At 43.1% G+C, this 26630-nt stretch overlaps 2 protein-coding genes and 1 long non-coding RNA gene across 5 annotated transcripts in view; 1 reads left to right on the top strand and 2 right to left on the bottom strand.

Annotated features, from left to right (window-relative positions):
• The window catches only part of srr (serine racemase), a 133940-nt gene that overhangs the window by 78364 nt on the left and 28946 nt on the right, over positions 1-26630 (bottom strand). Inside the window, exon 3 of the mRNA XM_030341930.1 lies at positions 23508-23689. Coding sequence (XP_030197790.1) covers positions 23508-23689 — 182 coding nt within the window. The remainder of the gene's footprint in view (positions 1-23507; positions 23690-26630) is intronic.
• LOC115532255 (NXPE family member 3-like) lies at positions 925-12614 on the top strand. Of its 3 annotated transcripts, none has more exons than XM_030341911.1 (6): positions 925-1042; positions 6831-7009; positions 10473-11248; positions 11330-11400; positions 11506-11724; positions 11834-12614. In XM_030341911.1, exons 2-6 carry the CDS (start codon positions 6860-6862, stop codon positions 12376-12378), a joined length of 1761 nt encoding a protein of 586 aa, XP_030197771.1. In that variant the 5' UTR covers positions 925-1042; positions 6831-6859; the 3' UTR covers positions 12379-12614. The 3 variants fall into 3 exon arrangements, with proteins under 3 accessions (XP_030197771.1, XP_030197769.1, XP_030197770.1); XM_030341909.1 differs by having other exon boundaries at positions 926-1042; positions 6781-7009; positions 11834-12598; XM_030341910.1 differs by having other exon boundaries at positions 929-1031; positions 6781-7009; positions 11834-12611.
• On the bottom strand, positions 2414-3015 carry LOC115532277 (uncharacterized). Its single transcript, XR_003974006.1, has 3 exons — positions 2963-3015; positions 2827-2885; positions 2414-2743 (listed from the first exon to the last, which is right to left on the bottom strand). It is a non-coding gene; the product is annotated as an uncharacterized LOC115532277 (long non-coding RNA).

Consider the following 26630-nt stretch of genomic DNA (forward strand, 5'->3'; position numbering starts at 1 on the left):
TAATGACAAAAAACTAAAAGCATAAGAAAAAAGGAAAGAAGGCCCTAGTGAAAAGGGAAAGAGATAGTATAGTATTGCCATTGTTCAGAATAGATGGACAGCTATGGAGGCACAGAGAAAAGACAGCAAGGGAATTGGTTAGTGGGGTTGGTAAAGAGGTAGAATCACCACATTGCAAGGCAAATCCACCACCCTACAACACAGGTTTATCAGAAGAAGGAAACCGCAGGGATCCTGAACGACTGAGAGGGACGACAGCATCCGGTTACATGGATTGGTAAGTAGTCGCAGAGCCAGCGGTCCAGCGGGGACCACCTTCCATTCCGATATAGCCCCAGCCTGACATTGACATCTAATTATCAGAGTGGCGGGACTTCAATTGTTTTCAAACGTCCCACCACTCCGACAATTTCTGTATCCATTGTCAGAGTTGAGGTACTTTACTTTTTTTCAAATGTCCTGCCATTCCGACATGAGGTCATTAATAGAAATGTCATTACTATTATCATTGTACTTAAATTAATTAATGTGACTATTTCTTAGTTTCATGCGCTTTAGTGTCCTACACTGACATTCGCCATTGGGGATAGTCGACCCTCATTCGCTGTGGATCTTTGGCACAAGACAAAGGCCCTTCACCAGTCTCTCCCAAAATCCCCACTGACCCAAATCACGCTTGGACGTTTCGATTCTGTTTCTAAATGTTGGGACTGATGGGCACTGAACTCTGGGGGTTATTTGAACATTCATTGTGAAGTGGTTTACTGTAAAAGGGGCCTCGGGAATCCAACCTGTCTTTGCGCACAGAGGCCATAAATTAAGGGAATGCTGAAAGAATGCTGGAAGTCGAGAAAAAGAAGACTAAATATGCAAGTATCCGACATTCTGATGAATGTCGGATATCCAGTACAACTACTATAAGAACACGTAAGGCAGAGTGAGACGACAAAGAAGGAGGAAAGGAAGAAGAACCCAAGTGGCCGGCTCCCTCCAGCAGAAGATCAGCATCTGATACCTTTTTTCTTCTTCATGTAAGACTAAGGTAATCTCTATTTGATTTTATACTGTTATTGAAATATAAATACATCCAGTCTGCAAACTCTCCTTCTACTGTGCTTAACCAACCTTGTTGAAAACATACCAAAAGAACGATCTATACATAAGTAATAGACCTGGGGCCGTAATCACAAAGCATTTTATCTAAGTTATTCACAAAGCCGCTGAGACCTACTCTTACTAAGGATGAATCACAAAGAATGAACTAAGAGTGACGCACCGTTGCTATGGATAGGCCTGTCACGATAACAAATTTTTCTGGGCGATTAATTGCCCCAGGAATTATTGCGATAAGCGATAATATTGCAGTTTTTCAACTAATATAATGATAAAGTACACCCTTTCGAAAATCAATAAACCTTTATTTTTAAAGAACACTGGAACTGGACGTCTGGAGGACATTTAATATATATCCAGAATCAAGTAACAAAACAACCAAAAACAATCTATTATTAACAAAAAATGTTCTTGAATAAAAACCAAACACCATCAAAAACAATAAATAAAATTGAAACACTAAATAAAATGGATGTAAACACGATTGCTCCAGAGCCCTGTTTCAGGTAGCTGGTTTTGAGGCAACCCCGAGTTTGTTCGCTCTGAGTTAGTGGAAACTCTGGGTTTTCCGTTTCAGGTAGCAGGTTCAACGCAACCGAGAGTTAGTTGCTGCGGCAACATACGCCGTGGGTCTAACCTGCTCGGGAGTTGGTTAGACCTACTCTGAGTTTGTTGTCTATAAGGCAAGGCAGCTCTCCGACAGAAGGAAGTGTTAGAAATGGCATGTCCTTTTCTACGAGAGCCTGCGGACGTAGAGGCTGCGAGAGGGAATCTCCGTGAGGAACGATTATTAAGACCCCGGCTGGATATACTTTCTTTTCCTGATAATTTTCTTCACGAGCGCTATCGTTTTTCAGCGCAATCTATCATTTATTTAGACCACCTTCTCAGCCCCCATGTTTACTCTCAAACGCACCGGGGGCATGCTTTAAGTTTAATTTTTATTTTAATGCAATTAACGCATTTGCAGTATGATCCGCCCCGTGCATCCCACCCGCTCTGTACTACAGTCACTTTAACGTTGTGGCTTTCCCATGATCAGAGTAGCTGACTAACCACTGACCTATTACTGCTGCAAGTCAAGAAACGCATATGAAGAATGCAAGGCAGAAAATACCCTGGTACTGCTTTTAACCAGATGCTTCTTCTCTACATGCACATGCTCAGCATAATCGTCTGCATTGTTCACTGGAATAAAACCCTTTGAGTAAACTGTTCAACAAAATAACTTGTCCCACCACAGCCCGTGTTCTAATAAAGACAATCTACTTTTTATGAGGATTTCTTTATTTCCTGAAAGCACAAAAAAAGTCATTCATATTGGGTATGTTTTTAGAACAGGGAACAGTATCCCAGTTTGCACCTCACCCACCTTTAACTTTAACACACACACTCCAAAGCATCCTTTTGCATCTTTTGCCTAAGGTGGACCATTTCCAAGTCTGCTTTGTGTATTTGCTTTACTAGATAGATTTTATATAAGTCTTTGACTGGAAGCTATAGGAATGCAAAAGATGAGATTGGATTTCACACTGCCAAGTAGAGCGTTTCATTATAATTCCAGGGAGAATCTTAAAGAGGCAAGCTGTGATTTAGAAGTGGATGGCCTCTCATTGGATTCGATTCCATCCTGTTTGAGAGAAAGTAGATGTCAGTTTTAAATTGTAGAACGCTATCATCAACTTTTAGAGGTTATTTTTAAAAGGTGTTAACCTCAATAGGCCTTTCCTCTTCCTTTTCGAATGCCGCAGACAATGTTCTCCATCATCTTCCTGTAATGACATTAACGGCTGTGTTCAGCAATTACCAAGACATTATTAATAATCTGCGGAAGGTGAAGAATTGTTACAATTGCATGGAGGTTGGTGAGGGCATCTGGTTCAAGTAGGGCGATGACGCCATCAGTAACTGGAAGAAGATGATTAGACAGTGCAATTATTACTTGAGCCAGAATATTGCCCCATCTAATTTGCAACGCGCTTTTTGAATAACCAACCTCTTATAAAGGCACTTCTATCCTGGGGGGTGGGGGGGATCAGAGGAGCTCCCCCCAGGGATGCCCTCAGCCACAGGACGCATACTCTGTTGGCTGAGGGCCATCTCCTCAGCCTCTGTGAGGGCTGCAGAGGTGGACCCCCTCCAGTCTGCCGGGGCTCTGCTTTTTTTCGATTTGCTAAAATGGAGGAAAATGTTACCCTAATATTCAGTAAGCGCTATTTTGAAGACATATATATATATATGTCTTCAAAATAGCGCCTACTGAATATTAGGGTAACATTTTCATGCATTTTGCCTAGGAGTAGCCTTCTATTAAAGCCTTCCTATTAAATATTGGCAGTGTTGGGGTGGCTGAGAAATATACTATTTACATTTACTGCTTAAATATAGGCCCATCACATGTTGAATATAGCTGTTAAATTAGGTAGAGCAGGTAGAGCAAAACAGCACAATTGATTTGATTTCAATTAAACATTAGATACCTGTTTGAACTATATTTTTGTACTTCATCTTCATTTGCTGCCAAGTCCTCTTGGAGCAACTCGGGTTGTTCCTGCGTAAATTGACACACACACACACACACACACACACACACACACACACACACACACACACACACACACACACACACACACACACACACACACACACACACACACACACACACACACACACACACACAAATTACATATTGAATAAGTGGAAGATATTAAACTTTCCTCTTATTTTTATTTTATTTTACTAATTTATTTTACTCACGCATTGACTTGTTCAGCTATTTCCTGCCGAGCTCTCTCTCACGCACTTGCTGCCGCGGGAGCAGTTACCCATTTGTGAAAATGGGTAACTGCTCGGCATACGCGTTCATTAGAATTTCCAATTCCGTGGGGGAAAAGTAATCTGCGCTTTTGGTCCATGTTTGATCATGTTATCAGAGATCCATTGATGATGGCTCTTCATAGTCAACAGGCACGCCCTCAACCCAGAGTTAACATACTCAGAGTTGATTAACCCAACGCTGATCACCTGTTCTGAAACCGAAAACCCAGAGTTGCTTTTCAACCCTGAACTCTGAGTCAACCAACTCAGAGCGCAGGATTAAACTCAGAGTATGTTAAACCAGCTACCTGAAACAGGCCTCAGGGCTCCGCCTCCCACACAGACAATGCAACAAGTGACTGACACTTGACGAGGGGTACTCGTTGTGCCCTGTAATTATGAGCCGGAGCCCGATTTCAACCCGACATTTGTTACTTAGGCCTACCCTGCTAAATATATATAATATATATAAATATATACAATGCATATAACACCGGTCCCTATCGGGAAAATAAGCCCCGACAGGGCGAACAGGCGGCCGACGCGCAGCGGAGGTGTCTTGCTTCGCCCTGAAGGGGCTTATTTTAGATAATGACCGGCGAAGTTCTATAAATCATCCCGCTTATTACAAGGCTACTTCCCAAGACGAATAAATAACTTCACATGGTGTGTCTTTTTACAATTTATTCGTTAGCAGCATTCGTAGTGTTGATCAGCAGAGAAAAAGTCTGCCAAAGACGTTGACGTTGCTTAGCAACCGAAGACGCTGGGGTTGACAAGTTACCGGACTACCATCTATGCAAGTGAACGGAGCGTTCCACGGCATTGAGAAGACCCGTGTAATAAAGGCCTATAATATTTCTGTTTATGGCATAAATTTCTTCTCAGATTAGGCCAATAAAGCAATGATTTAAAAAAAATGCGAATGGAAATTATTTGGGCAGGCAAAAAATAATCGCTCATTTTAATTTATCGCACAATTAATTGATTTATTGCATATCGCGACAGGCCTAGCTATGGATTACGTCAATTCTCGTGCACGAGTTTAGAAGCGGTCAGTTCGGTGATTGGTTGTTCAGACGAGCCCACTAAATCACCGAAAAACAAGGAAATAGCCTAGGCTAGAAATGAACTCCTATTAAGTAGTCATAGTGCAGTTAGCAGAATACACGCATGATGACAATTTTGTGCAGACCACGATAATGACGTTGTAGCCTGCACGTTCAAGAGAGAGAGAAAGCAAACAATAAAAATACGTAAAATTTAAAATAAAATAAATGTTATGGACTACACAAGTGTTGACTGATTTGTGCCAAGGTGTTTACCTAAAATGTGTTTTCAAAGTGATCCCTAAATGCCTGTCCACTCGGTTCCACACGGCCAAATTCCTTGTAATGTTGATCGCCATCATCATCATCATCATCATCATCATCATCATCATCATCATCATCATCATCGTCTGGCTGTGGAATGTTCCTCCGCTTGCAGAGGTTGTGTAGAATGGCACATACAGTGATTACTGTGCTTGCCCTCTCTGGGGTGAGGCGTATTTCGCCGTGGAGGACATGAAACCGACTTTTCATCTGCCCAATTCCTCTCTCCAGAACATTTCGTGTATGTTGGTGTGCTCGCAAAGAGCCAATACGATGTGTTTTACGCATAGGACTATACGTAATCTGCGTAATCACTTACATGTTACACTTTAACTGTGCTCCCTGTTGTGGATTGAGGTAGGGTGTCTAGAGCCACGTCTTGCATGGATAGTCACTGTCACCCAGCAAGTGACACCCAACTGGTACATCTCAAAAAGCTGCCTCAGACCGCTCACCATTAAAATGCGCGAATCATAGGAAGCTGAAGATCCAGGCCACTTTGCAATAACATCCAGTAGGCTATGTTAACATTTGCATCAAAAACAACCTGCGTGTTGATGGAATGCACTTTCTTCCTATTGACGAACACGTCTTTTGATGGCGCAATTATTTTTATTTTTTATAAGTTATATATATTTTTTTATAATTTATAATTTTTATAACATTTTATTTCGGGACTAATCGGATTATTCCTGTTAGTCGGGGATGTTATTGCATCGTGCATTAACTCCACAATAAATTGAATACCCTAACATTTCGTCTCGCAGGCATTTTAAGATTCTTTGTGAATAGGTCTTACTGAGTTAGGAGTCCTCTTGAGAACTTTTAAGCTCTCCTAGACTTAGGTGCTACTTTTAGTCCTAAAATACTTTGTGAATTGCTCTTAGTGAAAAAAGTTAGGAGTCCTAAATTTAAGAGTGACACGCCCATTATTTTTAGGAGTTACTCCTAAATTCGCCAGTTAGGACCTACTTTAAGCCCTAAGATCCTTTGTGAATACGGCCCCTGATCTTTACAATCAGGATGAAACTTAACACTGAATTGTGCACAAAATAGTAATACTACGAAAGAGACCGAGGGGGGTAAGGGCTCTCAACCTGAATGGTGGAGAAGAAGGCTACCTAGTTAAGTTTCATGAGATCTTGAAATAAGATAAAGGACGGAACGTGCTTGGGTCGGGCTCATAACTGGGGGGTTTGTTTACCAGTGACAGAAATCCAAGGGGAGGGCAAGAGTTATAGTGCTTTCATAGAAATTCTTGGATCACAAAACAATCCACTACTTCACCCAAAAACTCAAACATGGCAAATGCATTAAATATGATATCAAAATAATATTAAGATTATGAATTTGTCAATGCTACTCAACAAAAGAAACTTGGTGACAGAGCTCGGTTGAATGTACCAATATTCAAATGATTCCCAACCTGAATTTGAATGTAAAATGTTGTGCTAATGGGCCCTGATGTCATTGACAGGTAACAAAACCATCTAGCTGCACTTCCTGTTTATTTGGACACATAAACAGGCTCTGACCCTACAACCATCACAACCACCATGTTGACCGAAAAACACGAAGCGGCAGCTAACCCTGGGCAACCGAAGGGGGACCCCGTGTGTCGACGTCTGTCCAGTCTTGCCCTCATCTTCCTTCTCCTCACATTATCTGGTCTCAGCTTCCTGTTGCGCAACATTCTCACTCTGGAGGTTAGTGTTGCATTGGTCATATTGTGTGTGTTACCAAGTGGCATTTAGCTTAATACTACAATTCCCTAGTGAATCAGTGGGCTTTTAGGTCGAATAATCCAATTTGCTGTCCTTAATTATATTTGTGTTGCAACTTGCTGCTGGCCCTACTGAATAAACATACAAAATACACCTTAATAAAAGCCATTCTTTTAATTTATAGCACTTTTTAGGGCACTCAAAGCGTTATGCAGAGTAGGCCTGTCACTTTTGAGAAAAATTAAGTTGGAACTGATATGGAACCATAACCTTTGAAATAGGCTATCAACTAATCAATATGAAATATATGCATAGCCAAAAAATTGGCTATGCAATGAGCGAAAAAGAAAACTGAATTAGAACTTCACAGCGCAACAATAACGTGCCAACTAAACAGGAGACTGCAAGAGTAAGGCCTATAATGTCGCAATAAATTAATTCCTTTATTTTGTTAGCTAGGAAAACCAGTCTATTAACATGATCCGGATCAGGTGCGGCTCTCTTTTTGTTAACGATGTTATCTGCCGTGGAGAACAAACGTTCGGAAAGCACAGACATGCCTGTCTAGGGTGACCAGATCAGAATCAGATCAGAATCAGAAATACTTTATTGATCCCCGGGGGCAAATTGTTGTTCCATTGTTGTTCCAGGTGCTCCATACAATATAAATATAAATACCCTACAAGCTAACCCTACAAGCATAGAAGATAAGATTTTAAATAAATAAATAAATAAATAAAATACAATAAAATAAAAATAAAATAAAAGTAAGAAGTGGACATCTCTTAGTGGGTTATATTTACAATTCGATATTTACATTGCAAATAGCAATGAAAATTAAGCGTGAAAGAATAAATTATACTTTGTTTATAGATTAAATTATAAACAAATTATAGATGACAAGACTATTAACTATTAATTAAGTCTATTAAGAATTAATTAATAGTTAATACGGTTAATATTACCACTTGTAGTTTTGCGTTGTATTCCATAAGAATAGACTATAATAATTCAGAGTAATAAAGAGGGAATGACTGTTCTTGTGCTATTGGCCCTTTACAGGGCCCAAATTATGCCTTGGTTATTATCATTGTTACTCATATCCAATAACGGCTTTATTTACAGTAGTTAGACAGTAATTAGGAGGTTATATTGGGTTAAATCTTAATTAATGTAGCAAGGGTAAAATAAGGTAATATAGAATAAGGTATTAACATGTGTCTAATCATGACTAATAAAGGGCCACTATGTTACTAATGGGTAAGCACCTAGTTAATGGTGATTATGTGTATCTTAATATAAGGTGCTACCATAAATCTTGAAATCAAATAGTTGTGCGCGGAGACAGCAGTGAGGCCTGTCATCAGGGGACGGGGCGGTCTGTCTGATCATGTCAATCAAACTTGGATGCAGACGCAGGTTAAGGAACAATGCAACTCAGGTTAGATCGGCATGCAGAACGAGACAGAGGAAAGCACTACCCGTACGGCTAAGGCCACGTTTATACGTAGCAGGGTATTTATAGAAACAAATATTCCTCCCCCTCCGTTTTCAAAAATAACATTGTGCACACAGCATCGTTTTCAAAAAAGTTGTCGTTTACATCAAAACTCATAAATACGCCATGAGCGCCATTATAACTATGCCAAACGTATGTGCGGCAGGGTAGTAGAGCTTAGATCGGGCCCAGAAAATCAAGCCCGACCCGGCCCGAGCCCGTGCACGTTCTGTCCGAGCCCGGCCCGACACATTAACCGTAATTATGAGCCCGAGCCCGATTTCAACCCGACTTTTTTTTTAATACATATGTAACTTTGTACACATTTGTTACTAGGCCTACTCTGCTAAATATATATGGATGGGATAATGTATAGAACGTCGGTCATTATCGGGAAAAGAAGCCCCGACAGGGCGAACAGTAGCCTACACCGACCGACGTGCAGCGAAGGTGTCTTACTTCGCCCTGAAGGGGCTTATTTATATATTACTATATATTACTTATATATTAAACGGCTACTTGCCAAAACGAAAAAATAACTTCTTCGTGTGTCTTTTTACAATTTATTCGTTTCCAGCACTCTTAGTGTTGATCAGCAGAGAAATTATTTGTCCGCAAAGACGGTGACGTCGCTTAGCAACGGAAGACGCTGGGCTTGACAAGTCACCGTACTACTACCCATGCAAGTGAACGGAGCGTTCCACGGCATTGAGAAGACCCGTGTAATAAAGGCCTATAATATTTCTGTTCATGGCATAGATTTCTCCTCAGATATGGCCAATAAACCAATGATAAAAAAAAATAAAAAAAACGTTTATCAAAGGCGAGTATAGTGGTGGGAAATATTGGCTCGGGCTCGGGCAGAGAATCTAAACTCTAGTAGGGAGAAGGATAAAGCCATGCAAGCCAATCAGAATCCTCAGAATCAACAACAACGAATAACACGAGCGTCTTCCTGTAACAAACTGTAAACATAGGGCGCTCATATGACGTTAAGCATTTCCTGGCACATAATGTGACGCTTCAGAACCTAAAACCCAGTTTCTCCCCGTTGACACGACAACACATAACCGGCGTTTTCAGAAATCTCCACTTTGGCAGGAGTTTTTAGAAATGATCGTTTTCTGTGACAAAAACTGCGTTTTCGTGTAAATGAGAGGCCAAACCACGTGGAAATATCTGCGTTTTCCCTTCGTGTAAACGGGGCCTAAGAAGAGGAAATGCAGCTACAATAAAGACTGGGAAACCATCTTTCCCTGGGTGAAACCAGTGCAAGTTGAGTCTGGTAATGTTTTGTGTCGTTTGCTTGAGTAATTTTTCCATTTCAGATGGAGTTGATTTCAACGTGAAACGACACAGACTATGTGACACTCATAAAAAAAAAAGCATGAAAGAAAGCTCCATGCTTTTTTAGAAATCATCTGTGATAAAAACTGTGTTTTCAAGTAAATGAGACGCCAACCGCGTGGAAATATCGGCGTTTTCCCTTCGTGTAAACGGGGCCTTACTGACTGTAGCTGTACTAACAGTAGAAGAGCCCATGCTCACAGGTGTTGCCGATCAGTAGCCAATCAGGCACCTGATTGGCAGCACCTGGGGGTACCAAAAGCTCAAAACAAGTGTCAATAGCAACAGCAAAATAAGCTGTTTGAAGATTTGGCAAATTTTTCATGGGCGCAACCCACATACTCAGCGCTGCTGCTCATCCAACAAATGCATGTTCCTTACGAATGGGGCCCCATTTGAAATGGAACTAAACAGGCTTTCCAACGGAATGAGATTTATTGCCGAAAAGCATTGTTACCACAGAGAAATAATCAACCAAACACAAATTTCCTTACTTTTTGTGCTGAGTTTATATTGTTTTGTGCCTTAGTTATCAAGACAACTATCCAATGCCACAGTCATCCTCACTTTAAACCGGACCTCCCTTCTCGCCCTCCTCAGAACCTGAGCTACAACACCGCGTCTATGCTTTTTCAGCCCCAGAACAGCAGCCGCCACCCTGCCTTAGCCCAGAAGGGGCCCCGCCCTCCGTACAACAACCACACCATCTGCAGCCACCTGGAGCCCACCCCCGACGAAGCCCTGGAGGACCGCGCCCTCCTCGATGCCATCGCCTGGCCCAAGCCCCCCGCCCCCACGTCCCTCAACCAGACCAGTGACCCCGTCCACAGCCTGTTCACCATTCTGCCCTCCAAGGGCGGGAGGGAGCGGCGTGTGGGGGACCAGCTTGAGGCCCTGGTCCAGATGCAGGACTTCCAGGGCCGTCCCAAGCACTACGGGGGGGACTTCCTGGTGGCACGGCTGCACTCCCCGGAGCTGGGGGCAGGAGTGGCGGGCACGGTGGTGGACCACCTCAACGGCTCCTACTCTGCGCTGTTCCCCCTGCTGTGGGAGGGTCCGGCCCAGGTGACGATCACCATGGTGCACTCCAGCGAGGCGGTGGCCGTGCTGCAGCGGCTCCGGGAGCAGCGGTCCGACCGCTTCTTCTTCCGGAGTCTGTTTCGCTCGGGCAAGCTGTCTGAGACCTCCGTGTGCAACATGTGCCTGCCGCACAATCGGCCGCAGGAGCCGCTGTGCAACTACACAGACCTCCACACCGGAGAGCCCTGGTACTGCTTGAAGCCCAAGCGGCTGAGCTGTGACACCAGGATCAACCATCAAAGGGGAGGCAACACTAATGACCTCGTCACCCACAAAGAAGCGCTGCTCTTTCAGAGGTCAGGCGCTGAACCCTGCTTTATCCTTCATTTATAACTTCGGAAATGTTCTTTAACCTTGTTTGTTTTTATTACTCACAGCCTCGTAAACATCAAAGTTGTCGTCCATGCGTCAGGACCTGATCGGATAGATGTGCTTCCAAAGAAGATAGGTACACAATCATTGCTACACTTAATGGAGGAGGTTGCTTATGTGGTGGTGGTGCCCACTTGTATGTATTTCATCTTGTGACACTTTTGTCATTCTTATATCCGAGATGACCAAGAATTAGAAAACCGCAGCATCGAGCCAGGGCCGGTCCAGTACAATCCTTCTGGGTATTACTACAAAGGCTCCTGGAGGTCATTCGATGGAACACCTGTTCGCCAGTTTGACGCCAAATCGATCACCCAGTGCCTGACTGGCAAGGTGATCAATATGTACGGAGACTCCACGATGAGGCAGTGGTTTGAGTACCTCAGAGCGTTTGTACCAGGTGAGCACCGACACCCTTCTCTCTGTGCCAACGAATCTGTGGCCATTCCTCATGTCCCATTGATCATTTCCAATGTGCTCGTTCATTCCGTCTCTCCTACAAACCAAAGAGTTCAACCTGCGCAGCACATCGTGGACAGGGCCCTTGATGGCGGTGGACAGTCAACACAACATCCTGTTGAAGTACCGCTGTCACAACGTACCCATCAGCGTCCCCACCATCATCGCCAGCGAGCTCCGCTACGTGGCCAACGAGCTGGACCGCTTGCCTGGAGGCCCCAACACCGTGGTGGCCCTCAGCCTCTGGGCCCACTTCACCCCCTTCCCCGTGGAGGTATACATACGCCGCATGCGGCACATCCGCCGGGCGCTGGAACGGCTCCTGGCCCGGGGCCCCGGCACCCTGGTGGTCATCCGCTCGGCTAACTTAAGGGCCCTGGACAAGGAGCTTAGCCTGAACCACAGCGACTGGTTCTCGCTGCAGCTCGACAGGGTTCTCAGGAACATGTTCATGGGCCTGGCTGTTGTGTTTGTGGACGCCTGGGAGATGACCTTAGCCCATCATAGCCCCCACAATCTCCACCCGCCCCCGGACGTCATCAAGAACATGATCAATCTCGTCCTGACTCAGGTGTGTCCTGCAAAGAAGAGCTAGTGGAAGAAAGGGAGAAAAGTTGGGAGAGGCGTGCCGTCCAAGTGCTTGGAACATCGCTGGTCTATCATGATTCTCTTGCCATGAACAAATTAAATCTGTTTTGTTTGGTTATTTTTAGAGCTGTCAAGCGATTAAAATATTTAATCGTGATTAATCGCATTAATGTCATAGTTAACTCTAATTAATCGCAAATTATTTTTCTATGCTAAATATCCCTTGATTTTTTTGTCCCATAATTCTTCTCATTTTAATTCTCTTATCAACATGGTGAAGTGCATCGGCTTGCCTTGTGCAAATGATTTTTTATTGATAACAACATTGGCATATACACTGATCAAAACAGGACGATACAAAAAAAGAGCCTATAGTGCAATTAAACGACTGCTTTGAACAAATGTCATTTGAACATAGCAGTCAGGCTACTGCTTCTTTGTTTTGAGCCAAAGAAAAAAAAAAAAAAAAAAGTTTTTTTTTTTTTTTTTTTATAAAATAATTGCGTTAATCGCGCATTACATTTTTGAACGCCGTTAAATTTGGTTTGCGTTAACGCCGTTAATAACGCGTTTAACTGACAGCTCTATTTTCTTTGGCAATACATGAGTCCCAAGAACCTGTTGCATGTCTTGTGCTGTCTTACTTTATTATTTTTTTTTTTTCAATAAATGATGGTTCAGTAAACCCACTTTCCCCATCATCTGTTATTGCAGGTCATATTAATTCCTCAACCACTCGCTCATCTGCCGTCCATAACCCAGCCATTTTTCATCTGTGACAGCCCTCACTACCCCTAGACAAGGTGGTTGCAGAGTGTGGATGAAATGTTTCACTTGTTGGGCCAATGGTGTCGCTCTTGCAATCGTCCAAAATGCAAACTTTGAAAAGCATATCTCCTGACACTTTTGACTTAGTCATGAAACTTGGCTCCTCATGATAAACATTAAATAGTTTGTGAATAAAGCAGGGAACGACATTCACTTTTTGAGGCACTTTTCCTTTGGAAAAGGATTTAGATTGCACTTATCCAGGCACAAAGGTCACATGTCCGGGTAAAAACAAATCATTTTACAAAAATTAACTTTTTTTCATGTTGTCTGCAAACGTGGACTTCAGACGAACAAACCTTTTAAAGCCTCCAAACGACAACATATAACAAATAGATCAACATATAAATTATTCTGTTATGATTTTTTAAAGGGTTACCTAGCTTTACTTACCACGAAAAAGGAGAACATTGCAATAACAAAATGATTTAAATTAAAAATATATAATATTCGTTAGGGTTACATTAAACATTTTACAACAATTAACAATTGTACTCCTCAGTTTGAAACGTTAAATGATGATATTAACTACTCTGGTCTACTGTTGCATACAGTGTTTGCCTCACATTGACGGGACTATGGCGTACGCCATAGTATAATTTCGGCCGCTATAGTTTCAACAAAAATAAATTAAAATAAAAGACAAACTCAACATATCCGTGTTACTTTGTTTGGGTTAAACCCAGAAGTCTGTATTAAGGGCAGCTGCGGCTGGTTCAGACTACACGATTTCAGCCTGATTTCCCCCTGATTCATCTGTCACAGTCAAATTTGCAAGTAGTATATGATTTTGAAAAGTCGGCAACGAGACGAGGTCTTGTAATGTGACATGTTTGCGATCTGCAAATTTTTCGTCTGCGACGTTCGAAAACCACACAACGAAAATTTTGGCATGCCAGAAATTTTGGGTATCGCAATGACATATCCCTTGTTGACATGGAGGGAACCCCGCCGCCAGTTGTGCGAGGGAATCCCGCAAACAGCTGGAGCTCACGGGCGGTGTTTACTAACTAGTAAAGAACCAACTATTAAAGTCAAGACTAGCAGGGATGAGCCGTTGGCGGCAATACCCGCGGATAATCCACGGGTTGTGTGGAATGCGTGAAGAAAAAAGCAATACTGGGACGAATTGCGGGAGGGTCGCGGTTGAAATAAATAAATAAAATAAATAAGATGCAGGTTAACATATTGAAAAGACAAACGGCAAACTGACAAATTTGACATTTTTCTATAGTCTCCCTGCTTCTAAAATGCACGTATGATTTGACAATGGTTCACAAATCTCCTCTTTTCACTCGTACGGTGCGGTAGCGTTAGCTGTTCTTCTCAGTGCTTTCCCTGCCACTTGGACAAGTTATTGTTTGAACTGTTAACGGTTATTACTTGGATCGACTCCTGATTGGTCGATCAAAGGGTTGGGCGCTGGATGGACGTACCGTGGGGAAAAAATGCTTGGGTTGTTTCAAATCTGTAAAATAGCTGAGTAGTGACACATGACGTGTACAGACACTAGGGTTGCCGCGGTATACGGTATTACCGGTGTTACCGGCAGGGCCGTCGGACTGCGGGGACAAAGGGGACAGTTGTGGGGGGGCCCAAGGCAGAGGGGGGGCCCATGACCAAAAAAAATAAATAAATAAAATAACAATAATCTTACCTCCCCCCCCCCCGTCAACAATCGCACAACCCCCCCCCCCCCCCCCCCCCCGTCAACAATCGCTCCGGACACCCCCCCCCCCCCCCCCCGTCAACAATTTGGCGCAGGGGGTCCATCAGTACCTATAGTATAGGGGCCCAGGATTTGGTGCTACGGCCCTGGTTACCGGTGTTGAGGCCAACACCGTTTACTCGGTGTTGCACACCGGCAACACCGAGTAATATTATTTATTTTTTTTTGTAATAAAAAACTAATTCAGTAAAAATTATTAATAATATAATTATAATTAAGAAAATTAAAATGTGTAGAATAGGCCACGGTTCTGCTCTGTGCGGGAGAATTGTCGTGCCGAGAATTGACGTGCTTCCTTACAAGACCGGTAACCATAGCAACGCCGGTAAACAAACCCCGCGGAGCCAAATCCCTACGTGAGCTCCCCGCGCTACGGCCATCCGGAGTCGCACAGAGCTTTTGGCCGTGATATTATGATATATATTTAAGCAATAGATCACGCCAGGCTCTGGATGTGCTCATTATACCACTGTTAAGGGGCGTTGTCCGGCCCCGACGCGCAGCGGAGGGCCGGCGACCCCCTTCACAGTGGTATAATGAGCACATGCCGCTGACTGAAGTGATCTATTGCTTTTATACAACGGTTACTGTTATGGCGAAACTAAAGTCATAGACACACTACATTTAACTGTACGTCCACACCAGGAGCGACCAAAGCGTCAAAGACGCTTTGGTCGCTCACAAAGTTTCGCTGCGAATTTTTCTGTTCGCTTTGGTCGCTCAAGAATAGACATTGGCGCCCTCCCCCCACACATAAAACAATCAGACACCATTACAACCTTCAAGTCACAACTCAAAACTCACCTGTTCAAACTCGCACACAACGTCTAACTGATCACTGTTTTGATTGTTTTTTTTGTTTTGTTTTGTCTTGTTTTTGTTTTATTTATTTCTTATTGCTTATGTTTATTTATTTTTACACAATGTCTTGTTTTTTTTTTTTAAATAATGTATGATGACTATATGCTCTGTAAGGTGACCATGGGTGTCTTGAAAGGCGCCTCTAAATTAAATGTATTATTATTATTATTATTATGGCTAATTTGCATACGTGCACAGGACTGGTTGGCTCCGCAAGGCAAATAATGGAACATATCTATCTATCTATCTATCAACGCGTGTCTAGTTTAATGTGATGTATTGTGTGTATGTCCAGTCAGACTTGTTCTGTGTGGTCTTGTAGGCTACTGTCCTGTGTGGGACGAACCACCTAAATGGATTCCCGACGATTTGTGTCGTTTGGTATTAATAAAGACTTGACTATCTATCTATCTAGACTATTTATTTAAAAATGATTCACCTCAGGCTCCGTGAATAGTGGGGAATAGAGGGATAAAAGACAAGAGATATATCCCTTGTCATTTATCCCTCGTCTTGTCGATTAGTTTGTTTATGTGACGATTTATGTTTTGTTTAAAGCATGCTACACGCGATTGGTTGGTTAGATTGGTGGCATGTAGAGCAAATTATAATGATTCCCGCTTAAATACGAACGTTCTAGATGTAGCCTATAAATACTCCCGCTTATCATCACTTGATATCCAAACCACTATGGCGTTTCGATCTCTGAACTGAAAAAGGGTGGGTTCGTACAACACCGGGTGCCCACAGCCGCGATTAATACTTCAGCCGACATTTTGTTCAGTGAGTGAATAAAGGTAGGTAGGAACCAAAGTGCCTGCCGATGTTCCCTGGGATCCACGCAAGCGAAGAGCGTCTACATTCCGATTGGCTGTCAGTGTTTGGTCGCTGAAGCGAATAATAGTCATTTGCATAAAGTTAAAAAGTTTTCAACTTCTTTTTGACGCTCTGGTCGCTCAACTTTGGCCGCTGGTAGCGTTGGTCGCTTTGGTCGCTTTGGTCGCTCTTGCCCATAGAAAGTGAATGACTTCCGGCGATTTGGTCGCTCAATTCGCTTCTGGTGTGGACGGACAGTAAAAAGAAAGCAAGAAAGTCAAAATAGCCGTTTTTATTAAAGACTACCAAAAAGTAGTCCCTCCTGGCTGCCGCTATGCATCGACGGTCACTATGCAACACACTTTAGCGTCCCTCCGAGAGAAGGCTCCGATAGAGCGGTTCGCCGGCAATTTATCCTATGGAGCAGTTCACTCGCCGTGTGCCTAAGCTTTCGTTAGTCTCTCCATCGCCTTGCTCACTCCCGGAGTAACAACATTTACACCCTCTCCATCATCCAACATATGTTTTACTTTGTAACTGTTTCTACTTCCAAGCGCGGAGTGATATGCAAACTTTCACAAAATGATCGGGCGTCATAGCAGTTATGTATACGCTCATTATACAACAGTTGGGAACCAATCAGATCGCTGGATTTAGGTCCCCGTTGTATAAAGAACGTTATAAGACGACGAGAATTGGCGCGCTGCCAGCCGCTGTCACCGAGTGTGAGAGGAGAGTTGACGGAGAAGATGGCGGTTGACCTATAGTTTCAAAGTTAATACCGTTTATACCGGTAATACCGGTGTTGACACGAGCGTATTACTCGGTGTGAAAATGTCCACACCGCGGCAACCCTAACACACACATAATTTTCTTTGCTTGGAACTAATTGGACTAATTTTCAGTTGGGGCGAGTCAAATTCTCTTCCACACACCTTACCAAAAAATGCAGTTCTCCCGGATAAGCGAACAAGCCTTAAAGGGGTAGTCTGGAATTATGGACATTGGACATAATGTCCAAATTATTTATCATTGGAGACCGTTTTCAACACGTTTGATTCAGTCCTTCTGGTTGCAGAGATCGCTGGTGCTAGGCTAGCGCAAGTTGATGGTTTCTGCTATCCTGCCAATAAAAACAGTTTTAACCACTTCACAGTACACCTGAGGCAAATCAATTATAACGCCAGACTATCAATATCAATGTCTGTGTTGATAGAATAATGTTCAGTGTTTCCCCCAGCACTGTAGGCCTATTGTTAAGGCGGCCTTAACAACAATAGTGCCGTCATGCTGTCGTTAAGTCTTTCTGACCAATCGCAGTTCAAGGCCCACCTGTATACCACTTCAGGAGGGGCCGCTCAGTTACTCTCCTCTAGACAAAATCGACTATGTTGCGACGTTCACAGTTTGTGTCTGTTCACAGAGTGTTGCGTCGGTGTTGAGTGAATGAGAGGTTGCGATCGCACAGCTCAGGCTGCCGGACGGCGGTACTTTGATAAACGCAATATTGTTATCCCGCAGTAATCAGCCCGACAGCCCCGAAACGTTAACAGCCCACCGGGAATTCTCCCGACTCTCCCGATTACCACTCCGCCACCGCACGTGTGTGTGTGTGTGTGTGTGTGTGTGTGTGTGTGTGTGTGTGTGTGTGTGTGTGTGTGTGTGTGTGTGTGTGTGTGTGTGTGTGTGTGTGTGTGTGTGTGTGTGTGTGTGTGTGTGTGTGTGTGTGTGTGTCTGTGTGTGTGGGCGTTATTCGATAGCCTGGTAATGTGTATAGGCTTACGTACGGTGGGAATATTCATACTGGTTTAAATAATAAATGTTATAGTATTTTCCCATCTTTGCTGAGCAAGAGTTTTGTTCGAAAGTTCAGTGATTGAAACAAATAAAAGCCTGGGCTATTGAAGTTTGTCAAGTGGACCGGGTTGAATTCACTGCAGTCTCTTTTATATCCATCATACCAAATATATTTAATTACTGTTCTTCTCAACACTCTCTGACTCACTAAAAGGCTAGCAGCACAAAATCAAGGGATATTTAGAATATAATTTTTTTTGCGATTAATCGTGAGTTAATTTACATTAATGTGATTAATTGCGATTACATATTTTAATCACTTGACAGTGTGATGCCCACTGATGTGTGCCCACATTTGTGTATATTACGTTTTTATATACTACACCATTTTATATTATTAAGACACACTATTTCCTACTAAATTGATCTTATTTTGTATGAGCAATATCTTTTATAGTTTTACATTTTCACAATGCAATTGCACTATCCTGCCAGTAGGAGGCACAGTAATATTGTGGTTTGCCTGAATCCCCGTGAGATCCTCATAACTAATGAGGATCTGAAAAGACAAGTCACGTCTCCCGTGTCAGCATTCTTTTCTCTTTGTTTCAGGTGGGTTATGTGTTTAAAATGTAAAACAAGTTGATGTTAGTGATTGGATAATGTGTGGTGAAATGTTTTAGTAAAGTATGAGTGTTAAAATGAGTACATGTGTAGCTAGTAAGGTCCGTCGCTCGCCGAGAGATTTGTAATGACGGCGCCGTTGGAAGTTTTACCGTTGGGCTAGTAGCTTTAAGCTACTAGCTAGTAAGGTCCGACGCTCGCCGAGAGACTTGTAATGACGGCGCCGTTGGAAGTTTTACCGTTAGGCTAGTAGCTTTAAGCTAATACGGATCACGCTCGTCTCTACCTTTTTGTTTTATTGGAATAACACCACACGTGGCACACTTCTTTACGTTTTGTAAAGTATTAAAATGTTTATTGATTGTTGTAAAGCACCTTAAAGATACCGTTAAGAAAAGTTATTTGAAGTTCAGTAATAAGAAAATGTTTGATATAGCCTACAAGGTAGGTACTATTAAAAATACTAGTTCCGTAAAACCTAATGGGTTTTAAGAGCATTAAAGATGCACCTTGTACAAACTGTTTATAGTATCAGAGAGATGAAAGAACAACACTGAGAGAAAAGGTGTGTTTTGAATTGAAGAGTATTTTTTGTGTATTTTGGTTTGTTTTAAGAACATGGAAAATATGTCTAATTAGACAACATATGGAGTAATATGATGCTGAGTTTAAAATGCATGGACAATGTGAAGATAAACGGTAACCTTCAGTAAATTGAGAAGTTAAATGAATAAATATAACTAATGAGGATCTGAAAAGACAAGTCACGTCTCCCGTGTCAGCATTCTTTTCTCTTTGTTTCAGTTATCTATAATCTGTCCACGGCGATCCCACCTGGGACCCGTTACAACAGCATTAATTATTATGCATTAATAAAGCAAAAAACACGTTGGGAAAAAACAATCTTCCATCAGGTACAAAAAACAAGTAAGGGATAATGTATCTAGAACGCCGGTCATTATCGAGAAAATAAGCCCCGACAGGGCGAACAGGACACCGGCGCGCAGCAGAGGTGTCTTGCTTCACCATGAAGGGGCTAATTTTTCGAAAATGACCGGCGAAGTTCTATACATTATCCCGCTTATTACACTGCTACTTCCCAAAACGAAACAATTTATTTACAATGTATTTGTTACCAGCATTCATAGTGTTGATCAGCAGAGAAATAGTCCGCCCAAGACGTTGACGTCCTCGCTTAGCAACCGACAGCGCTTGGGTTGAATCATATCCAGCTTATTACATTGACAAGTTACCGGACAACGTGCAGAGTGATAACAAAGGCAAAAAGTCCTTTTGTTTACCTTGACAGCGGTCATTATTCATCCATTGCCAATGAATTATCCAAAAATAATTGACCGCCGGAAGTTGTGAAGTGCCCATGCAAGTGAACGGAACCTTGAAAAGACCCGTGTAATAAAGCTAAATAATGCGTTGGTAATCAGACCCTCCAGTGGGGTGTTCCACAAAGCCGGTTTTATCACATAACCGGGTAAGTTAACCCAGGGTTTGCTGTAACCCTAGGTTTTCCGTTCCAAAAGGATCACGGTATGTTAGTTGCTATAGCAACATATGCTCTGAATCAAACCTGGTCGGACCAGGTTTTGCGCAGGTTAAGTTTGAAACATAACCCGGTTTTGGGTATTTCAACCGGCGTTCACCGCAGATTTCATGTGTTCACAATGGCATGCCCTTTTGATGAGAAAACTGCTGATATCAGAGCGCATATTATACGTGCAATCCACCGGGAGCGATTGATAAGACCACGGCTCGACATCTTGGCATATTGGATGACTTTTTGCTGGAGTGGAGAGATATAGATTCTCGCGCAAATCTTTAATATATTTAAATAGCCTTACATAGCCAACACTACCAATCGAGGACCTGGCCTCAGTTCACTGCAGACTATTTGCGTAGCCCTCCGTTTTTTTCAAATGGTAGTTTTATCTAGGCTATAATGTTGGAGATGCTGAGCACATCACAGTCGTTTCAGATGACCCATCCAAGATTTGTATCGGCCTCCTATCATAGAGCAATATTGTCTGAGTAACCTACTATGCCGAGAGGCATTTAGGCCTACAACATAAAGTATAAAATAGTCCTGACGGACTTGCATCCACTGGAGAATGTTCGATCGTAGCCGGCGGCTTCATTACAAGCACTGATCCATCTTGATCTGTGAAGTTGATGAATTGTCACTTTTAGGTTTTCTACCAGGTTACCAAAAAAAGAAACATTTCGAATAGTATGCGCTGTGGCAAGCACACGGTTTGCATGTGTTACTTCGTAGGCAAAAAAAATCTAAAATACAAGAAAACACAAAAACCTACATTCAACCAGTGTGGGGTAGGCTATGGCCCATGACTCTCTGAGGCGGTAGGTACCTCCAGGTACCCCCTCCATGCCAGGGCGCCCTGAATTGATGTTTATTAACTCCTCCACCGGGGTCAAGACAATTTGAGGGCCAGATCCAGTCTGCCGACTGTGGGCCTTTTCACGATTGGCTTAAACAAATGGCTTATTTAAATTTATAGGCTACCAATACGATGGTGGGAAAAGCTTACCAGTTTGTATGTTTTTTATACTTCATTTTTATACTTGATCCTCTGACCGCTTGGAAGCAATCGGAGTAGGCCTACATATTGTTTTAGAAGAAAGGGGTTATGTGGTAGGATCTTTAAGAATGCTTAACTGGGATATTTATATATTCATGGCTCAAATATTAAGGATCATGCTTTTGACGTGTAACTAACGCATTTACACGGTCAGCGATCCGCTGCCAGGCTTTGGTTCTCCGGGTTCCAGAGGTTTTAGCGTTCCCTTTTCTTGTGATAATGTCCTTCTCCTCGTCATAGCTCTCCAGGAGAACCTGGAGTTCCATTTCATTGAAATAAGCGGCCCGTTTCGCCATATCGATCAGGGTTTCCATGATCCATACATCACGTCTTTTTAAGTTTGGCGTGGACGCGCACAACCCTGTGTTAACCAACCCCGAGTTGATTGAACTAATGCATAACCGCTGCTGTGGAACCGAAAACTCTGGGTTGGTCGGCACAGGGTCAATCAACCTAGAGTTCAGCGTTAACTCAGTGTTTGTTAAACCTCCGTTCGTGGAACACCCCTCTGGGTTTCGCGATGTCGCAATTTGCAATTTCAACGCAACATCAACCAATCACCGCGAATTGAGGGCGTTGTCGCAATTTTAACTAACCACCGCAACTTTCCCGCAAATTTGACCAATCAGTGGCGTCGACAAACTACCTTCTGCCTTACTTCCGTGTTTACTACGTTCAAGCGATTCAAGCATTCATGCAGCATGTGCGCGTCCAATGTTTCACACTTGCCGACCAAAATAACTGCGAAAGATCGTGAAAAGCTGTATCCTGGTATTCTACATGAAGGCGGGGGGAAATTATTTTGCACTGCATGCAACATTGTGGTTGAACATAAACGGAAATCTTCCATTGATAAGCATATTGCCACCACGAAACATAACTACAGAACTGCAGAACTGCAGGCCGGACGTCAGACGATGAGGCAGATCACTATGACACAGGCTGGAGTGACTGGCTGCTATAAAGCTTTTTCAATGGAATTGAAACGGAACCAACTGGTGGTTGTATATATTATTGCGAACTGAAACCCTCACCAAAGACCGCAGGGCCATGAGATCCCTAAGGATTGGTTGTTTGACATAGACAAAAACCTTTAGAACATATCATCTATGGACCAATGTCTTTAATCTGACATAAAGGGAAGTCTATACAATAAATATTAAAGAACCAAGGAGCCATTGACTTCTAAACAGGGTGTGGTTTAGAACGCGTTAAGACTTGAATGCTAATATCAACATCAAGATTGACTCCTATGATCTTTTTCTCCTATGAACAAGATGAAATCCACATATTTTCAATTAGGGCGTTTCATCAAAATTGGCGTGGCATGAATGAATGAATGAATGAATGAATACTTTATTGTCATTGCCAGGCATGTAACTAAAATGAACACAGTTCATAGACAGAATGTTTGATTTGAGCGGGTCTAACTTAGTGGCTGTTGGGGACCAAAGTTCAAACTGCTCAAATAAGATGAAGTCGATTGACAAAACAACATGGCTGCCAGAGGCTCAAAATCGTCCAAATTTTACCTTGACCCAATCATTTTGAGTCAATCACCACCAAACTTGTTGTACTTAAAGAAGCATAGGTCAAATTAACCATGATGGTCTTTCAGGGTCTTATTGGTCTGCTTTAGGCTTGGCCCCCGTTAAATGGTGCTTCCAGCTTTAATTATTTATTTAATTATTTGTGATCGCGTGCTTCTATTTGTATGTTCGTGGTCAAATGTTTCTGTTGTTACGTTTCTGTTGGCATGTTAATAGTCGCCTACTCATGGTTGTGTGTTTGTACCGCTTCCTGTCATGTGTGTGTGGTGATAGGTTTGTAACCCTTCGTGTCCAAGCACACAACAGCATGTGGGCTCACCTGTATGAGGACGGATCTGGAGAGGGGGGCGGTCTCTGGCATCACCACCTTGCCCTTGGAGCCGTAGTGCTTGGAGGCGTACGCAAACGCCTTCCCATAGTTCCCTGCAGACATGGTGACAAAGTGGCCTCCCTTTGGCCTCCTGGCGAACTGATTGGCTACTCCTCTGATCTTGAAGGAGCCTGGGTAGAAAGAGATATAGAAAGGTAATATATGGTTTATTACATTATAGACGTTTGATAAGCCTAATATTTGGCTTACTACATCGGAAATGGTCGATAAGCCTAATATATGGTTTATTACATCAGAAATGGTTAATAAGCTTACTGTATAGTAGGAATGGGTCTGACAAATCGAATACTCGAGTACCTTACCTGTCCAGTAGGTTGGTGGACAGGTAAACTCGAGTTTGCACATACACACTCAGATGAAATGAAGTTTAATCTACTATAGTTTTCTGAAGCAAATGTATCAATTTTCTGTGTGGCGTGTGCCGTGCAGTGTGCACAACGCCTAAATTCAAAAAGTTGAGAGACGGCGGTTAGAGCAAAGCGCAGTGAAGAATGGAAATATTTTACAGAAATAGGAGTTCATAAAGTGGAATGCAAAATATGCCAAGAGAAATTGAGCTACCAGAGTACTACAAGTACTATGCGGCAACCCATGCTCCTGAAACACAACAATGAGTTCGGGAAGGCAGACCCGCAGCAACCAAGTGTGTCGGCTATTTTCACCGCCCAAGGGACTGAAACAGATGGGAAAAGCTGTATCCTGGTATTCTACATGAAGGCGGGGGGAAATTATTTTGCACTGCATGCAACATTGTGGTTGAACATAAACGGAAATCTTCCATTGATAAGCATATTGCCACCACGAAACATAACTACAGAACTGCAGAACTGCAGGCCGGACGTCAGACGATGAGGCAGATCACTATGACACAGGCTGGAGTGACTGGCTGCTATAAAGCTCGCGGGGACTGAGTCCCTCCGTGCTGCCAGAACCTCGTCCCTCTCATCGGTTCTCATTCTCCTCGACCTGTCCGCAGCATTTGACACAGTGAACCACCAGATCCTTCTTGCCACTCTTGCCGAACTTGGCATCGCTGAATCTGCTTTTTCCTGGTTCACATCCTACCTGACGAACCGCACCTATCAAGTGACATGGAATGGCTCCTTGTCCAAACCTTGCATGCTTGAAACTGGTGTCCCTCAAGGCTCTGTACTTGGGCCTCTTCTGTTCTCCCTCTATACCAGGTCTCTGGGCTCGGTAATTGCATCACACGACTTTTCCTATCACTGCTATGCTGACGACACTCAGCTATTTCTCTCTTTCCCCTCATCTGATAAAACCCTGATTGCATCACGCATATCGGAATGTCTGGCGGACGTCAGCACCTGGACAACCGCCCATCACCTGAGGCTTAACCTCAACAAAACTGAGCTCCTCCTAATCCCAGGGAAAGATTGCCCACACATGGACTGGTCACCGTCGAGAACATCACTGTATCTCCCTCTCTAACTGCCAGAAACCTTGGTGTGCTATTGGACAATCATTTATCCTGCACTGCAAACATCACTGCGGTCGCCCGATCCTGCAGATTTGCACTTTACAACATCCGCAGAATCCGGCCCTTCCTCACAAGGGAAGCAGCTCAGCTTCTAGTCCAATCACTGGTCAACTCCCGCCTCGACTACTGCAACTCACTCCTGGCTGGACTTCCTGCCTCTGCGATTAAACCTTTGCAGCGCATCCAGAATGCGGCAGCGCGCCTCGTGTTCAACCTACCGTAGTTCTCCCATGTGACCCCCCTCTTCCGGGACCTCCACTGGCTCCCTGTAGTAGCTCGCATAAAATTTAAGACGATGGTACTGGCATACAAGGCAGTCGATGGAACTGCCCCTGCCTACCTCCAAGCATTGCTAAAGCCACACACCCCAGCTCGCTCCCTCCGCTCAACTACCTCAGCTGGACTTCTGGAACCGCCATCACTAAGAGCTAGCAAAGGCCGTTCAGCAAAGTCACAACTTTTCTCGGTTTTGGGACCTCAGTGGTGGAACGAGCTCCCTGCAGCTCTCAGGACCGCAGAGTCGCTCACTATCTTCCGAAAAAGACTGAAGACTCACCTGTTCAGAGTCCACCTCGACACTGCATAGCCACCCCCCCCCCCCTTCTGGCAACCATTGTACACTGTATTGTATTGTATTGTACTGTATTGTATTGCATTGTATTGTATTATAGTACTTAACTGTGTAGCAACTGCAGTAGCTGCTATCATGGCTGTAACACGGCGAATTGATTAGCCTAGCGATTGTGGTACTTGCAATTGGTTCTATGATCATCCTTTCTGTACCGACAGCGATATAGTGATGCACTTCTTATGACAAATGTACTTATTGTAAGTCGCTTTGGATAAAAGTGTCTGCTAAATGCCCTAAATGTAAATGTAAATAAATGGTTCATAAGCCTGATACATCAGCTGTCTTTTTGAGTGGCCTACCTGTCTTCTGCATGTTCTCCAGTTTGAACGGGTAACGGGTCAACCAACAATTGTGAATGCTTGGCACTTGTTTGAACATCCTTACTAAAATGCAAATGTGATTCTATACAGAGCAATGTGTTTTTGTTAATATTCATTTGTGATACGACAGTATATTATTTAGGTTTTTAATAAATGCAGAAGATGGAGGTTTAATGACCCACGGAACCCACTGATACTGATTGAATTTGAACACTGTGATTTAAAAAAATAGTTGTTTTTTTACAGTCGTTTTGTAACTATCATAGAGAAAAGATCCACACACACCGTAGCGTTAATCTATCGGGAAAGGTAGTCTGACGTCAAGAAAGTAACGCCACCTGCGGGCGCAGCAGAGCGGGAAGATGACGTGTGTCTGGTGGAGAATGGCGTAAAATTATCAGATTTTACTTTTTTTTCTCGAAATGTGAGACTCATTTCAGTAACATTGATAGAATGACGAAGATTAATATGTTGACGATTACATAATACGAATGACTATGTTTAAAACAAAACAAATTTGGTTTTTGGTCCAGTGGAACTTTCAAGAAGATAACGGTTTAATTGCTGACCCGCCATTCCCGTACAAGTTGGCGAAGACGTGT

The sequence above is a fragment of the Gadus morhua genome, chromosome 19 (genome assembly GCF_902167405.1).
Source record: "Gadus morhua chromosome 19, gadMor3.0, whole genome shotgun sequence".
Taxonomy (NCBI): Eukaryota; Metazoa; Chordata; class Actinopteri; order Gadiformes; family Gadidae; genus Gadus; species Gadus morhua.

What these genes read in the sequence shown, in the direction of transcription:
- LOC115532255 (XM_030341911.1), top strand. Translation starts at nt 6,860, where the DNA reads ATGTTGACCGAAAAACACGAAGCGGCAGCTAACCCTGGGCAACCGAAG. An exon ending in GCAACATTCTCACTCTGGAG is followed by an intron (nt 7,010 to 10,472) that starts GTTAGTGTTGCA and finishes CGCCCTCCTCAG; the next exon opens with AACCTGAGCTACAACACCGC. An exon ending in TGTGCTTCCAAAGAAGATAG is followed by an intron (nt 11,401 to 11,505) that starts GTACACAATCAT and finishes CTTATATCCGAG; the next exon opens with ATGACCAAGAATTAGAAAAC.